This window comes from Urocampus carinirostris, chromosome 20 (genome assembly GCF_059441175.1).
Source record: "Urocampus carinirostris isolate Australia breed hairy pipefish chromosome 20, RoL_Ucar_1.0, whole genome shotgun sequence".
Lineage (NCBI taxonomy): Eukaryota > Metazoa > Chordata > Actinopteri > Syngnathiformes > Syngnathidae > Urocampus > Urocampus carinirostris.
In genome coordinates this window covers 27,113,791-27,130,940 of record NC_142368.1, presented here as the reverse complement: position 1 = coordinate 27,130,940, position 17,150 = coordinate 27,113,791, and the positions used below count along the sequence as shown (strand labels likewise).

At 45.5% G+C, this 17,150-nt stretch overlaps 1 protein-coding gene across 4 annotated transcripts in view; it reads left to right on the top strand.

The window, feature by feature from the left end:
* rngtt (RNA guanylyltransferase and 5'-phosphatase) overlaps positions 1-17,150 on the top strand; it is a 232,015-nt gene that overhangs the window by 147,841 nt on the left and 67,024 nt on the right. For all 4 annotated transcript variants that reach the window (XR_015848263.1, XM_088324944.1, XM_088324943.1 and 1 more), the window contains exon 12: positions 893-961. Coding sequence is in view for 3 of the 4 variants with exons in the window: in XM_088324944.1 (XP_088181070.1) it covers positions 893-961 (69 nt within the window). In the remaining variant the exon portion in view is untranslated. The remainder of the gene's footprint in view (positions 1-892; positions 962-17,150) is intronic.

The following is a 17,150-nucleotide window of genomic DNA, read 5'->3' as shown; positions in this document are numbered from 1 at the left end:
GGGGATAAGGGATTGCAGCCACTCGGGGGCTGTTTATTTTAGGCTGGAAAAAAGAAAAAAGCTGCCATAAATGACACAAATTTGCTCTCTCTCCCTCTTCTTTCAGCTATAGCTGATTGGGGATAATGGATTGCCGCCAAAACAGTGCAGTTCATTTATAGGCGGGCCACAATTGCACGCTTCAGCGGCCCCAACCAAAATATAATGTGCCCTACCGGTCCCGATTCCCAGCATTTGGCAACCAAGGATTTTGGATCTCATCCACAACCGTACATTTGATTTTAGGCGGGCCTGAATGGCACACCTACTGCCAAATTGCCTGGCCCCAGTCCTGGTCCCCCTGGCAGTGGTATTTAATTAGCGATAATGCATCACGGCCACAGGAGTGCTAATTATTTTTGGCATAAATTCAGTAACGAAAAAAAATAAGCCACAAGGACCAACAGAAGTGCGCTCTGCCCTTCCACGCTCGCACCAATCTGCAATTGGGTATAATAGATTCGATCCGCGATTCACTAAGACTGTGATGTACTAAGTGCTAAAAGGGATTACAGTAAGACATTCATAATGTCTCATCATCATGAACAAAAGTTTATTCTTTCAACTTTGGAAAATGAGTTCGCAAACATTCCTGTTATTCACACTTTATGGTCCTTTCTGTAGTTTTATAGCACACTTCTGTTTTAATGTTTCCCTGTTCAGGTAACGTGTTTTTACTGTGACATTTTTGAAAGTCTCTATATAAAGATCTCTTTCGTACGCTACCATTGTGTTAATTGTTGATTTTTTTTTTCTCAGGGTCGCTCATTTTACTGTAGCGTCCACATTGCTCAAAATAAGCTTTGGATTATTTTGCGGATATTCCATGACTCTTTTCTTTTTTACATTTCAGCTCCTGGAAGGCAGTTTTACATCCCAAGTCAGCCACGAAGTCGATGGTCTCATCTTTCAGCCATGCGGGGTAAGTGAGACATTCAGTGCCATTAGACGTCAAACTTCCGTATCCTGTTTTGGGTAACTGGCAGTGATTACAGATTATTTTCTCCAAGTGGCTGCACTCAGGTCATTCTTTTTAGTACCTCCTGCTGCTGTTGTTGAATTTTTACTATCTGTTGTGCAAAAAACAATATCACTTTCTACTTAATTTCACAGTAACAGTCGCTCTTTTGCATGACTTTGTTAACACAGAAAAGGCTCTCTTGTTATAATTTACGATCCAGATTTACTCATGTATGGCTGTGATATTTTTGTTTCTATTGGCGGCTAGTTAGGCGTGTAACATAAATAAGTAATCACAGGGTTACTGCAGATCCTTGAAAATTCTTAAAAGTACATTGGCCAGGAGGTGCAAAACACTCTTACATTGTGTAAAAGACTTTTACATTTGAGAAAACATAAAAACACTTTTGAATTGTGTAAAAAAAAAAAACATTGTGTAAAACACTTACAATTGAGAAAACACTTTTACATTTTAGAAAACACTTTTACACTTTGTCAAACACTTTTACATATCATAAAATAAACAAATGTACAACTTGACAAGACACAAAACACTTTTACAAATTCCAAATCACACTGACATCTCAGTCTTTAACGAAAAAGAAATTTCCCACCTCTAGGGCTAAACCGCGAGTGACGAGAAGCGGCTGGTACGTGGAGCTAATGTTGATGGTGAAATACGAGCAGCGATTACACGGAGAGCGAACACGCTATGTTTTGCCTGTTTTGTGGCGAACATATGAGCCGCTTAATGCTATTTTACCACACAAAAAGCAACATTCATCAATTGCTTTTTTTTTATTTTTTACCAATTTACTTTGGTGGCAACATGGCATCACCACAATAACAGAACTATCAAAAGGATGATGTGGTTTAGTCTGGCCTTTCAGAGCAGATGTCTTAGGGCTACCCACAATACACCTAGATACTTATGACGAACGTTTACTTTAAAAAATAGGAAAGTTTCCATTTAATGAGAATATTTTTCGCCATGGCTATACCAGGCAATGCGTACAAGGCACCATGTATTGTATTGTGTTCAAGAAATATTTTATTTTTGTTTGTTTTTTTGTTACGTGACAGCATGGCAGCTGGGTGTTTAGCACGCAGCCCCATAGTGCTGAGGTCCAGGGTTCAATTCCAGCTGCCTGCGTGGATTTCCTCCGGGCACTTACCTTGAGACAGAAATTCAAGAGATTTACATTGAAACCCTGACACCGGTTTCCTCCCTTATTCCAAAAACTTGCATGTCAGGTTAGTTGGCCAGTCCAAATTGTCCCTAGATGTGAATGGGCAGGTGATTTGTGTCTCTCTATGTGTCCTGCGACTGGCTGATTACCGGTTCAGGGTGTCCCCTGCCCATTGCCTGAAGATGCCTGGGATGGGCTCCAGCACCGGTTTTAATTGTGTTCTTATATATTTTATTTTGGGTTTTTTTTGTCGACTTGGTCTTGAGATTGATTTCAAAAGGCATTGAAGAAGTCTTAAAAATATTAAATTTAACTTACACTAAGCTATAGGAACTGTCAGTCACCAACAATATTTATCATAAACTAAATGTTTTAGATACTTTTGGATTACAGATCCAAATCTTCAGAATTTCAGCTCCCAAACGGTAAATATTTGTTGTTCAAAAAATCCATCCATCCATTGTTTGCACCGCTTATCCTCAGTAGGGTCGCGGGAGTGCTGGAGCCCATCCTAGCTATCTTCGGGCAGTGGGCAGGGGTCACCCTGAACTGGTTGCCGGCCAGTCGCAGGGCACACAGGGACAGACAATTTGCTCGCTCATTCACACCTAGGGACAATTTGGACTGGCCAATTAACCTGACATGTTTTTGGAATGTGGGAGGAAACCGGAGTGCCCGGAGAAAAACCACGCAAGCACGGGGAGAACATGCAAACACAGGAGGTTTGATCTCATGACCACAGAACTGTGCCGCACACGCGCTAACCACTGCACCATCGTGCTGCCCCTGTTCAAATAATAAATCAATGTGAAATCAAAATCAGGCATTTTGCTGATGCTAGAACTTTTTAAAGAGCCAGTATGTGTGATTTAGTGACTTGTTCATTCTGAAATGATTTTTGATTGAAAGAAATAACTAAACAAATGATATAATGCAAAAAAACAAAACAAAAAAAAAACCCTTTACAATTTAATTGTAACCAATTTAGACACAGATCCTCAAAAAAATAAGTTAAAAGGTGTAAAAGAAAAGGCAAAAAAAACAGTAGCCTATAGTCAAGTCACAGTCACATTTATTTATATAGCCCTTAATCACAAAAATGTCTCTAAGGACTATAAGATAAAATGAGTAAATGCACTCTGCTCACTAAAATGAGTCAAAATTTGGCTAGTTTTTCTGCCTTTATACGTACAGTACCTGCTTTCTTTTTTGTCCTCTGCATTGAAATCAATTATTAAGGCAACACCTTTAGAGCCCTTTCCATGTTTGTAAAAAAGTGTGATGTGGCCAAGCTGTACTTGCATTGTTGAAGCAGAATGGCAGAATTCATGTCAGTTTATAGCGGCACAAAAAGATCTTAGATCCCAGATAGGAACAAGTATGTGCCAGCAGAAATATTGTGACTTTATTTTAGTCATCAATGTCAACAAAAAAGTGGCACTGGATTTGTTTCTTTGAAGGTACTGGAAAATGCAAAGAAATTGAGAGTGTTTGTAAAGTGCTTGAATTTGGCCATGGAAAAGGTGTACGGACCTTGTTCAATGTATCATACCATCTCAGATGCCAAGAAATTACAAATATTCAAGCAATGGTTGAAAAAGCTCGTCTCTTGGGAAAGTCATTTTCTGCTTTGTGACATTCTCCCAACGCTATGTGTTTCTGCATCTCTTCTTATGCTGTCTGTGTTTTCCCTGAATAGCATTCAAAACCAGAAATGCGTCTTTTTTCTTCTGGATAACAGACGCTGGGTTGTCTTTAGTTTCTACTCCGCAAATGGCCAACATCGCTTTTTATCAAAGCAGAATTATCATTCGGGGACCTCATCATTTTCTCGAAGGAAATCTTGAGTGGCCAATGCCACATGTAGCGACTTCATTTTCTGAAAAGATGTGTATAGGCAACTAATGCCTCAATTTTCATTCCAACTTAACCAACTCATATTAAATTTAGATGAATTCTCCATTTAAAAGTGATGATTATATAGATATCTGGGTGTGAAATTGTGGTGGGGATTTGCTTGCTTTTACATCACTCTAAAACAGCTTTATTAAGAATAGAACAGGGGTGTCAAACTCATTTTAGCTTGTGGGCCAAATAGAAATATAAAAACTCACTGGGGCGGGACGAGTGGATTAAAAAGAGAGAAAGAATGGTAGGGAAAGAGTAAGAAAGAAATAGAAAGCAAAAATGAGAGATGAAGAGAAACAGCATGAGAAAGAAATGGAGTCAGAGAGAAAGAAGCTGGAAAGGGTGAGAGAGAAAGACACAAATTGGAAACAGGGAAAAAAGGATGGAGTCAGAGATACAAAGGAGAGAGAGAGAAAAAGCGAACGAGAAAGAGTAAGATGGAGGGAAAGGGAGAAAAAGACTAATCAAAAAAGAGTGTGTGAGAGAATACGAGAGAAAGAAATGAAAAAGGGAAAGAGAAGACAAAAGAAAGAGAAAGAGAGAAAGAAAAATTAGAAAAATAGAGAGGATGGGAGGGGAATAGAGAAAAGGAAAAACGGACACAGAAAGACAGTGACGTAAAAAGAAGGAGAGTAAGAGAGTGAAAATGAGAGAAACAAGGAACAAAAAAAGGAAAAAGGGAGCAAGAGAGACAGAAAAAGAGAAATGGATGGTAAGAAAAAAGAAAAGAGGAGAGAGAGTGAGAAAGAGAGAAAGAGGAAAAGATAGGAAGAATATACAAAAGATGGAGAAAAAGCGTGCAAAAGAGTGAAAGAGAGAGATAAAGAAAGACAGGGAGCAAGAGAGAGAAAGAATGAGAAAGACAGAGAAAAAAGAAAAAGAGAGAATAAAGAGAAAGAGATAGGGAGAAAGAGAGTGTGAGAGAGTGATAAAGGAAGAGAGAGAAAGAAATACAGCGGCAAATGCTTTAAGAGTAGCGACTGGCTTTGATGACATACAGTGTCATCATATTTAAAACACATATTTAAAAGTGCAGCATATTTTTTCTCTTGCACTTCTCTACGGACTGTCCTGCAGCCCGGATTGAATCTATTTACGAGCTGCATTTTTGACACCTTTGGAATACAAGATTTTTGATGCAATAACCGTCGACAGAACGGGCTTGGGGGCGGCAGCAGCTCAGGAGGTAGAGCGCTCGTCTTGGGATCAAGGGATCCCAGTTCGAATCCCGGCTTGTCCGTGTTGCATGTCGAAGTGTCCTTGGGTAAGACACTGAACCCCTAATACCCCCGATAAGCAGGTTAGCGTCTTACATGGCTGCAATACAAGGCCGCTATTGGGAAATGTGAAGCACACTGTAAAGCGCTTTGAGAAGTCATTGACTTGAAAAGCGCTATATAAATGCAGATCATTTCATTTCATTTCATTTCAGAAATGAGTGCTAGGATTCATACGAGTGCTTGAAATTGTTGAATAGGCTTGTATTTAAATTTTGTGTTTTTTAAGGATTGAAAAGTGCTTGAAATGTGCGTGAAGTGATTGTAAATGCTTGAAATGCCATGTTTCTTGAAAATGACGCCTACACTGCTCTATGGTAGATTCGGTTTACTATATACAGTCGTATGCAAAAGTTTGGGCACCCCTAATCATTTTCAAGATTTTCCTTTATAAATCATGGGTTGATCAGCAATTTCAGTTAAATATATCAAACAGCAGACAAACACAGTGACATCTGAGAAGTGAAATCATAGGTTCATAGGATATACAGAAAATGTGCAATAATTGCTTAAACAAAAGTAGGCAGGTGCATAAATTTGGGCACCCCAACAGAAAAATGTCATCAACATTTAGTAGATCTTCCTCTTGCTGAAAAAATAGCCTCTAAACCAGGGGTGTCAAACATACGGCCCGCGGGCCGGAACCGGCCCCCAAGGAGGTTCGATCAGGCCCGCAGGATAATTTGAAAGTGGAAAAAGAATGCATAAAAGACATGGAATTAATATTTTTAATTCGCTGCAATTCATGGATTATCCGCTAAGGGGCGCACTCTTTCCATCAGAATAGAAGACAAGCCGCATCACTGAGACAGACTGAAAACAGCAGACTGTATCAATGCGCCATCTGCTGCTTGTTACGACGTTGTTAATACCTTGGTCTCTACCTCTCCGCTACACCCTCATTAGCCAAAATGTCGTTATCCAAACGGAGAAAAGTAGATAAGGAGTGTAGAATTTTCAAAGAAAAATGGACCACGTCCTATTTATTTACAGAGATGCACGGATAACCTTTGTGCTTGGTGTGTTTGCAACAAGTTTCGGTATTGAAGGAATATAATATTTGACGCCACTACGAGACTCATCACAGCGAAAAATATGACGGCTTGCAAGGACAACTGAGAAGAGATAAGATTAACGAAATGCTGGCGGGTCTGAGGAAACAGCAGTCAACTTTCATCCAGAGCCGAGGAGTCAGTGAAGCAGCGGTAAAAGCCAGCTACCTAATTGCTAGCGAAATAGCATTAGCATCGAAGCCGTATTCCGACGGTGACTTTGTTAAACGATGCATGATGAAGGCGGCTGAACTTGTATGTCCCGAGAAGCGACAAGCTTTTGCCAATATTAGCCTGACGAGGAATACTATAGCAGAGAGGATTTCGGAACTATCGGCAGATTTAGACAGTCAATTGAAACAGAGAGTCAAGTGATTTATTGCATTTTCCGTGGCAATTGACGAGAGCACTGACATCACAGACGTGGCCCAACTGGCCATATTTATTCGAGGAGTTGATGAGACATTGACTGTCACTGAAGAGTTTCTTGAGTTGGTGCCAATGATGGACACCACAACAGCCGAGGACATTTTCGGCTCTGTCGTTGCTGCATTGGACAGAGTTGGAGTGGACTGGTCCCGCGCTGTCAGCCTGGCTACAGACGGCGCGCCATCCATGGTTGGAAAGAAAGCAGGTGTCGCGACAAAGTTCAAAGACAAAGTACAAGCCCTTAATGGAGGAGATCGTTTCTGGACATTTCACTGTATTTTGCACCAGGAGGCATTGTGTTGCAAGTCGCTGAAAATGGACCACGTCATGGAGGTGGTTGTTCGCACTGTAAATTTCATCCGGTCCAGAGGTCTGAACCATCGTCAGTTTGACAAACTTCTCAGCGACAGCAACATTACCCACAGCCTGCCATACCACACTGAAGTGAGATGGTTAAGCCGAGGCGCTGTGCTGAGGCATTTCTTTGATCTACGAGAGGAAATCGGACAGTTCATGGAGAAAAAAGGAAAACCGGTGTTGGAATTACAATCTCAGGAATGGCTACGGGACCTTGCATTCTTGGTTGATATTACTGAACACTTGAACAATCTGAACAAAATGTTGCAAGGCCGCAAAAAAGTTGTCATACAGTTTTCTGACAACATACATGCATTTAAGTTGAAGCTGACTTTGTGGGAGATGCAACTGGCAAATGGCAACCCTGCTCATTTCCCCTGTCTGAGAGATGTGTGTGTGACCAGACCTGATGCGGACATGAAACGGTACAAAGACAAAATTGCAGGACTACTGCGGGAGTTTGACAAACGTTTTCAGGTATTTGGTGAACTTGAGACAGAATTTTCTGTTTTTCGCTCACCTTTCACAGTTAAAGCTTCTGATCTGCCGGTCGAAATTCAGCTAGAAATAATTGATTTGCAGTGTGATGCAGATTTGAAGGGCCCATCAAGACTCACTCTCATTTCATCAGTCCATAAAACCTTAGAAAAATCCGTCTTGAGATTTTTCTTGGCCCAGTCTTGACGTTTCAGCTTGTGTGTCTTGTTCAGTGGTGGTCGTTTTTCAGCCTTTCTTACCTTGGCCATGTCTCTGAGTATTGCACACCTTGTGCTTTTGGGCACTCCAGTGATGTTGCAGCTCTGAAATATGGCAAAACTGATGGTAAGTGGCATCTTGGCAGCTGTACGCTTGACTTTTCTCAGTTCACGGGCAGTTATTTTGCACCTTGGTTTTTCTACACGCTTCTTCAGATTCAGATTCAGATTCAGATTTACTTTATTGTCATTCGTGTACACGTGTATACAGAACGAAATGTCGATACATCTGACCCGCACAGTTTCTTTGAACGTCAGCCGGGATAGATAAGATTAACCATGTCTTCGTCAGAATTTTAGCGCAGCAGTTCGTCATCTCGCGGTTCGATGCCTCTTCCAGTTTTTAAATGGTCCAGTTTATTGTCCAGAGAGCGAATGTTAGAGGGGTTAGCCTTTAGCCTAGCTGTTAGCCCGGCCCGCTTCGTCGAGGGGTTAGCCTTTAGCCTAGCTGTTAGCCCGGCCCGCTTCTTCGTCGCGCCGCTGTCTTGCCACTCTGCTTCGCTGCTTTGTAGGCCGCTGGTCTTGTAGGTCTTGTTGACATAGCAGTCCGTGGCTAATAAACACTCCCGAGTGGTCGTAGCACCGAGCGCTTGATGTCGAGTGGTCGTAGCACCGAGCGCTTGATGTCCTCGTTCGGCGGTAACGCCGCCGTCTTGCCACTCTGCTTCGCTGCCTTGTAGGCTGCTGGGTCTTGTCGACATAGCAGTCCGTGGCTAATACACATCAAGCGCTTGATGTCTGGATGATCGCATATCCAGCAAAAAAACTGCGATCGTAACTTAATCTGCAGTTCGAGCCGACTTTGTGCGCCATCAAAACTGAGTCGAAGACTGGATCTTATGGCCGACGCGTAAAAAAACCGTTGCAAGTCGATGCGGCCGCAGCCATCAGGGCGCCGCTACCAATTTGGATGGGAGGTGGCTCTGGTTCATCACCGACATACATGAACTTGGTTTTCGTCCAACTCACTTGGAGGCCAAGCCGCGCTGCCTCTTCGCTGTAAATGCCCAGAGCGTCTCTCAGCTGGCTGTAGGAAGTGCTGAGCATCATGGTGTCGTCAGCATACTCCAGGTCAGTCAGGTGGTAGTTGCCGAAAGACACTCCGGGGATGCGCTCACTAACCCTGAACATCAGATGGTCGATGATGCAATTAAAAAGGTCGGTAGCAGCCACGCAGCCTTGACGAACGCCGCTGGAGATGGTAAACCAGTCGGAGTCAATGCCGTTGATACGAACACAGCTCTCTGTGTTGCTGTAGAGCAGCTTAAACAGGGCTATGATCTTGGGTGGTGCTCCGAGAGCTTGGAGGATGTTCCACAGTGGAGAGTGGCAGACGGTGTCAAAGGCGGCCTTCAAATCAATGAATCCGATATACAGATGGCGATCTTTACGGAATTCACGGGTCTTCTCTATCAGCAAACAGACGGCAGAGATGTGGTCCGTTATGGAGCGGTTGGGCATAAAGCCAGCCTGCTGGGGACGGCGGAAGCTTCTGATTGCTGGAAGGGCACGGCTGAGCAAGATCCTGGTAAAGACCTTGCCCGGAGAGTAAGGTTATACCTCTGTGGTTTCCACGGACAAGCCTGTCACCCTTGCATTTCCAGAAGGGCATGATGACTCCTCTGGTCCAGTCGGTGGGCAGCTGCTCCGATTCGCACACCTGGTTGAATAGGCAGGTCAGCCACTCCACCATGCCATCACCGCCGGCCTTGAGCATCTCACCGGTAATAGCACAGATGCCAGGGGCTTTCTTGGTGTTCAGCTTCTACAGAGCAGCTTTCACTTCCTCGGGTGTTACAGGGTCTGTGCAGCAGGCGTCGCTAGGAGGTGCCGTGTTTGCAGCCACTAGGAGGGTGGGATCAGTCGGGATGGTGCTGTGCTGCAAGAGGAGGCTAAAGTGCTCCTTCCAGCGCGCGAGGTGGTTGGCTTCTGTCATGATGAGGTTGCCGTCTGGGTCTTTTACCAGGGCTGTCTGCATGTGTGGCCACTACGGGCTTGGTGTAGTAGACTGAATACGCGGCTCATGTTGTTGTTATTGGCCGCGGACTCAAGCTGTTGGGCTTCTGCCTGCCAAAACCTCTCCCTATCTTCAGCGATGGCCACATTGTGCAGGCGGTTCAGTCTCCGATACTCCGTGAGGTCGCCTCGGAGCCGGGCCTCACGCCGCTGGTCTATGATGTTGAGTGTCCTCTCTGATATCCAGGGCTTTCTCGGGGTGGTTCGCGGGCGTCCCAGGACATTGTGAGCAGAATGGAGGACACTTTCCTTGAAGGCCGCCCAGTCTGTCAGCTTGTCAGGAGCCAGGGCATCGAGAGTGCGGCGGATGGAGCAACTGAAGTCTCTGGCGATGTTGGGGTCGCTGAGTCGGGAGGAGTCGGGGCGAGGTAGAGTCTTGTGCTGGTTGGCTCGGAGCTCTAGCTTGAGCTGGGCCACCAGCAGACGATGGTCTGTGTTGCCAAGCTGTGCTCCTCTGGTTACAAACGACTTCCAGCGTCGTGATATCAGGATGTGGTCCAATGCCTTCCTGGTTCTGCCATCTGGGCTGTACCACGTCCAGTGATGGATGCGTTTCCGGGGAAACCAGGTATCAGCAACACAGAGGTTGTTTTGGTGGCAGAGGAGGAGGAGGCGGTTGCCATTGTCGTTTGTTGTGCTGTCAACGAAGGTGGTGCCGACAGGTGAGCCGGGGGACCGATCATTGCTGGATAGAGTGGCGTTGGCATCAGTGAGGATGATGGTGACGTCGTGTGGTGGGGCTTGGTCGACAGCCTGGTGGAGTTGGTCAAAGAACGCGTCCTTCGCATCCTCATCAGCGACATTGGTGGGGGCGTAGGCGACGATCACTGTCATCTTGCCGTGATGGTGGAGGAAGCGAGCAGACAGTAGTCTGTCGCTTATGGGTGTCCAGCTGATGAGGGACCTCCGGAGGGCTTTTGGAATCGGGGGCAGGCTGGGGTCCGTTACCGTGTTGGTCAGTCCTGCTTCTTTCTCTGGTCAGTTTCATAACAAAAGGGGTTTCTCCTGGGTGAGTTGTTAGCCCTCCGCAGGATAGTCGGTTGGTGGGGCTGCCACCTCACAGCGTACCGACACGCTGGGGTCTTTGTTTGTCTGGAACCTACCCCGGAGACCGGCCCGCCATGGGTGACCCTACCAGGAGCAAGCTCCCGACGGTATCGCTCTCCAGGGTCACTGGAACACGCAAGCCCCCTCGCCGCATCAAGGCCAGACCCATCCCCTCCCCCCCTTTATGAGCACCCATTTATTTGTAAATAATGTTATACAGTGGCAGCACAGTGGATGAGTGGTTAGAGCATCTGCAGCATAGTTCTGAGGTCATGGGATCAAACCTTCCTGTGCGGAGTTTGCATGTTCTCACCGTGCTTGCGTGTTTCCTCCGGGCACTCCGGTGTCCTCCCACATTCCAAAAACATGTATGTCAGGTTAAATGGCTGATCCATATTATCCCTAGGTGTGAATGAGCGAGTTCATTGACGTTCTCTGTGTGCCCCGCGACTGGCTGGCAACCAGTTCAGGGTGTCCCCTGCCGACTGCCCGAGGACAGCTTAGATGGGCTCCAGCACCCCCGCGACCTTACTGAGGATAAGTGGTGCAGATAATGGATGGATTGGTGTTTTACAGTGAGAACTACAATAGGCACTGTTGCGACGCTCTGAATGTAACCCCCCTCCCCAGAGTGAATGAGAGAATCCTCACCATGGAAACACACACTCCAGTCCCATTGAGCTTAAGTTTCATTGTGTTTTCCTTGAAGAATTATTACTGGTAATAAAATATTGCAATTAGAAAATATTTCCTGGAAAGGCTGTCTTGACCTACATGCATAAACTGTGATATGAAAATTGTTCTTTAACAATATTGATAATGATCAGTTTTGCTCACTACCTTTTTTTGTTGATTTTGTTTTTTTCTTTAGAGATTAGACATGTTTGACAAGTTTTTTCGACTTAGGGCCATATTGCTATCCAAATCTTTTGTCGTCATTGACACTAAAACCATATACAGGGGTCAATAATAGGGCAGTCGCGAATTTGACACATCGTGAATATTTTTCCACATTTGCGATTACATACGCTCCCCTACTTACGACCATTCGACTTACGTACACCAGTAGATAAGAACGGTCGGTATGTTGAAAATTATCCGGACATTGCGGTAAATCAGATTACAGGAATTTTTCGTTTTAGATTATCTCTTTCACAGTAGGCATCCACCTACGATGAAAATTTCAGACCCTTCTATGATTTGTAAGTGGGAGAAAGGCAAAATAGCAGGGTGTTCAAATACTTATTTTCTTCACTGTACATATATATATATATTCATCTACCCTGGTCATTTCCCTCAAGAGGGGTGACCGACAGCAAAACAAACAAATACAGGACTTTACTGTATTGCTTCTTTCCGCCGCCACCGGCGTGTGGTGGCGCTGTGAGAGGTAACCCAGCATCCACCCGGAAGAAGAAATCCGGCTTCGACTTTCTAGTTTGTGGGTAAACATACAGTGCATCCGGAAAGTATTCACAGCGCTTCACTTTTTCCACATTTCGTTATGTTACAGCCTCATTCCAAATTGTATTAATTTGATCTCTTATCACAAAATTCTACACAAAATACTCCATTATGACAATGTGAAAAAGTTTTTTACTTTTTGGGAATTTATTAAAAATAGAAAACTAAGATATCACATTTACATAAGTATTCACAGCCTTTGCCATGAAGCTCAAAATTGAGCTCAGGTGCATCTTTTTTCCACTGATCATCCTTGAGATCTTTCTACAGCTTAATTGGAGTCTACCTGCAGTAAATTCAGTTGATTGGACATGATTTGGAAAGGCACACACCTGTCTATATAAGGTCCCACAGTTGAGTGTGCATGTCAGAGCACAAACACCAAGCATGATGTCAAAAGAACTGTCTGTAGACCTGCGAGACAGGATTGTCTTGAGGCACAAATCTGGGGAAGGATACAGAAAAAATTCTGCTGCTTTGAAGGTCCCAATGAGCACAGTGGCCTCCATTATTCGTAAATGGAAGACATTTGGAACCACCAGGACTCTTCCTAGAGCTGGCTGGACTTCTAAACTGAGCGATCGGGGAAGAAGGGCCTTAGTCAGGGAGGTGACCAAGAACCTGATGGTCACTCTGTCAGAGCTCCAGCGTTCCTCTGTGGAGAGAGGAGAGCCTTCCAGAAGGACAACCATCTCTGCAGCAATCCACCAATCAGGCCTGTATGGTAGAGTGGCCAGACGAAAGCCACTCCTTAGTAAAAGGAACATGGAAGCCCGTCTGGAATTTGCCAAAAAGCACCTGAATGACTCTCAGACCATGAGAAACAAAATTCTCTAGTCTGATGAGACAAAGATTGAACTCTTTGGTGTGAATGCCAGGCGCCATGTTGGGAGGAAACCAGGCACCGCTCATCACCAGGCCAATACCATCCCTACAGTGAAGCATGGTGGTGGCAGCATCATGTTGTGGGGATGTTTTTCAGCAGCAGGAACTGGCAGACTAGTCTGGATAGAAGGGAAAATGAATGCAGCAATATATGGAGATATCCTGGATGAAAACCTGCTCCAGAGCGCTCTTGACTTCAGGCTGGGGCGACGGTTCATTTTTCAGCAGGACAACGACCCAAAGCACACAGCCAAGATCTCAAAAGATTGGCTTCGGAACCACTCCGTGAATGTCCTGGAGTGGCCCAATCAGAGTCCAGACTTGAATTCGATCTGGAGAGATCTGAAAATGGCTGTGCACAAACGTCTCCCATTCAACCTGATTGAGCTTGAGACTTATTGCAAAGAATCGGCAAAACTGCCTAAAGATAGGTGTGCTAAACTTGTGGGATCATATTCAAAAAGACTTGAGGCTGTATTTGCTGCCAAAGGTGGATCAACAAAGTATTAAGCAAAGGCTGTGAATACTTATGTAAATGTGATTTCTTGAGTTTTCTATTTTTAATAAATTCAAAAAAAGTAAAAAACAACTTTTTCACATTGTCATAATGGAGTATTTTGTGTAGAATTTTGAGATAAGAGATTAAATTAATACAATTTGAAATGAGGCTCTAACATAACAAAATGTGGAAAAAGTGAAGCGCTGTGAATACTTTCCGGATGCACTGTACAGTACTGCGTGTGATGTATCTCTAGCGCGCTAACAACTTTGATGTTTTTATTGTTTAATATCTCTTGAATCCATTATATGGTTGGTGTAAGTGTAAAGAAGAGGCAAGCCGTTTCTTTTTAAATTATGGTGGAACAAGAAAGCTTGATACGGTTGAGAAAATGGTCGGAACACTTTTTTTCGGACACTTTTTACCACGGAGGAGGACCTCTTGAAGCGACTCTTCCAAAAGTAAGTTTAACTCAACTTTATTTATCTTTAGAGAGCATATTATTTTATAAAATGTTATTTTTTTAGGACAAAACAATACAGGTTACTCTTAGGGCCCGGTCACACAGCCGTTTGCGTCTGTATCGCGGGTAAAATTTTGCCTTTTTTTTTTTTTTTTGGCCGTGGTTGCCCGCGATGGAAAATGCCCAAAATTGGCCAACCCGCTGTTCATCGGTGGTATGCCCGCAAAACAGACACCGGCGACTGTTCCGCTTCCTCATCGCGTCACTTCCGCGTCATTTTCTCGTGTGGACCATGGGTATAAAAGCTGCCGAGCCGGCGTTATGCCGAGAAATGCATCCTTGCCGAGATTTGCATCCCCTCGCTACTACAACCACTTTTACCTCGTTTTATCTCACTTTTATATCACTTTTAGGGAATTTAATGGCGAACATATAACCAAAACCACTTCGTCTTGCATTTGTTGGGAATGTAATACAACTTAAGCTATTCCGTCTTTGTATTTGTTGTGAATGTAATCGAACGGTAATGCACGCCGTATACAAATCACTTTTGAGCACGTAACATGTTTATTTTGCCTTTTTCTATTCAAATCGCTCGTATTGAAACTGTTATGCACTCTACCATAAAGCTTATTTCTGCATAATAAGCTTTACGGTAGAGTGCATAACAGTTCTCAAAAGTGATTTATATACGGTGTGCATTACAGTTCGATTACGTTCACAACAAATACAAAGACGGAATGGTCCATCCATCCATCCATTGTCTTCCGCTTATCCGAGGTCGGGTCGCGGGGGCAGCAGCGTTAAAAGGGAAGCCCAGACGTCCCTATCCCCAGCCACTTCCTCCAGCTCATCCGACGGGACCCCGAGGCGTTCCCAAGCCAGCCGAGAGACATAGTCTCTCCAACGTGTCCTGGGCCGCCCCCGGGGCCTTCTGCCGGTGGGACATGCCCGGAACACCTCCCGAGGGAGGCGTCCAGGAGGCATCCTTATTAGATGCCCGAGCCACCTCAACTGGCTCCTCTCAACGCGGAGGAGCAGTGGCTCTACTCCGAGTCCCTCCCGGATGACTGAGCTTCTCACCCTATCTCTAAGGGAGAACCCAGCCACCCTGCGGAGGAAACTCATTTCGGCCGCTTGTATCCGGGATCGAGTTCTTTCGGTCATGACCCAAAGTTCATGACCATAGGTGAGGGTAGGAACGTAGATCGACTGGTAGATCGAGAGCTTTGCCTTTCGGCTCAGCTCCCTCTTCACCACGACAGACCGGTACAGGGTCCGAATGACGGCAGACGCTGCACCGACCCGTCTGTCGATCTCCCGTTCCATCCTACCCTCACTCGTGAACAAGACCCCAAGATACTTGAACTCCTCCACTTGGGGCAAGACCTCCTCCCCGACACGGAGGGAGCATACCACCCTTTTCCGACTGAGAACCATGGCCTCGGACTTGGAGGTGCTGATCCCCATCCCGGCCGCTTCACACTCGGTTGCGAATCGCTCCAGCGAGAGCTGAAGATCACGGGCTGAGGAAGCCAACAGCACCACGTCATCTGCAAAAAGCAGTGACGCAATGCTGAGGCCCCCAAACCGGACCCCATCCTCGCCCAGGCTGCGCCTAGAAATTCTGTCCATAAAAGTTATGAACAGAATCGGTGACAAAGGGCAGCCCTGGCGGAGCCCAACCCTCACCGGGAACGAATCCGACTTATTGCCGGCAATGCGGACCAGACTCTGGCACCGGGCATACAGGGACCGCACAGCCCGCACATAAGACTGTGCGGTACCCCATACTCCCGAAGCACCCCCCACAGGGCCTCCCGAGGAACACGGTCGAATGCCTTCTCCAAGTCCACAAAACACATGTAGACCGGACAGGCAAACTCCCATGCACCCTCAAAGACCCTGAAGAGTGTATAGAGCTGGTCCAGTGTTCCACGGCCAGGACGAAAACCACACTGTTCCTCCTGAATCCGAGATTCGACTTCCTGGCGGACCCTCCTCTCCAGTACCCCTGAATAGACCTTACCAGGGAGGCTGAGAAGTGTGATTCCAAGAGAAAAAAGATAAGTAAAAAAAGAAACTTGACCCCAAGATACTGCCTTAAGCCCCTGGTAGGGTCACCCATGGCAAACAGGTCCTAGGTGAGTGGCCAGACAAAACGCAGATCAGAAGACCCCTAATGATGAGAGAAAACTTTGGTCCTCGATTTCCCTCGCCCGGACGCGGGTTACCGGGGCCCCCTTCTGGAGCCAGGCCTGGAGGTGGGGTCCGCTGGCGAGCGCCTGGTGGCCGGACCCTTACCCACGGGGGCCGGCCGGGCACAGCCCGAAGGGACGACGTGGGACCCTCTTCCCATGGGCTCACTACCTGTAGGAGGGGCCAAAGGGGTCGGGTGCGCAGAGAGCTGGGTAGCAGCCAAGGGAGGGGTCCTTGGCGCGACGATCCCCGGCTACAGAAACTGGCTTTTGGGACAAGACGGAATGGTTTATGTTGTATTACATTCCCAACAAATGCAAGACGAAGTGGATTTGGTTATATGTTCGCCATTACTTTCCCTAAAAGTGAGATAAAACGAGGTAAAAGTGGTTGTAGTAGCGAGGGGATGCAAATCTCGGCAGGGATGCATTTCTCGGCATAACACCGGGCTGTAGAAATCATAACCGCTCAAGCCACAGTCCCGTGAAGATCAAGATTTCAAGCTATGGCACCGAAGAAGCCAATATGTTATTATTGTAATAGTTTTTCATTTTTATTTTATTATCTTGTTATGAAATGAAAAGAAATGTCAAGAAATAAAAATGGATTA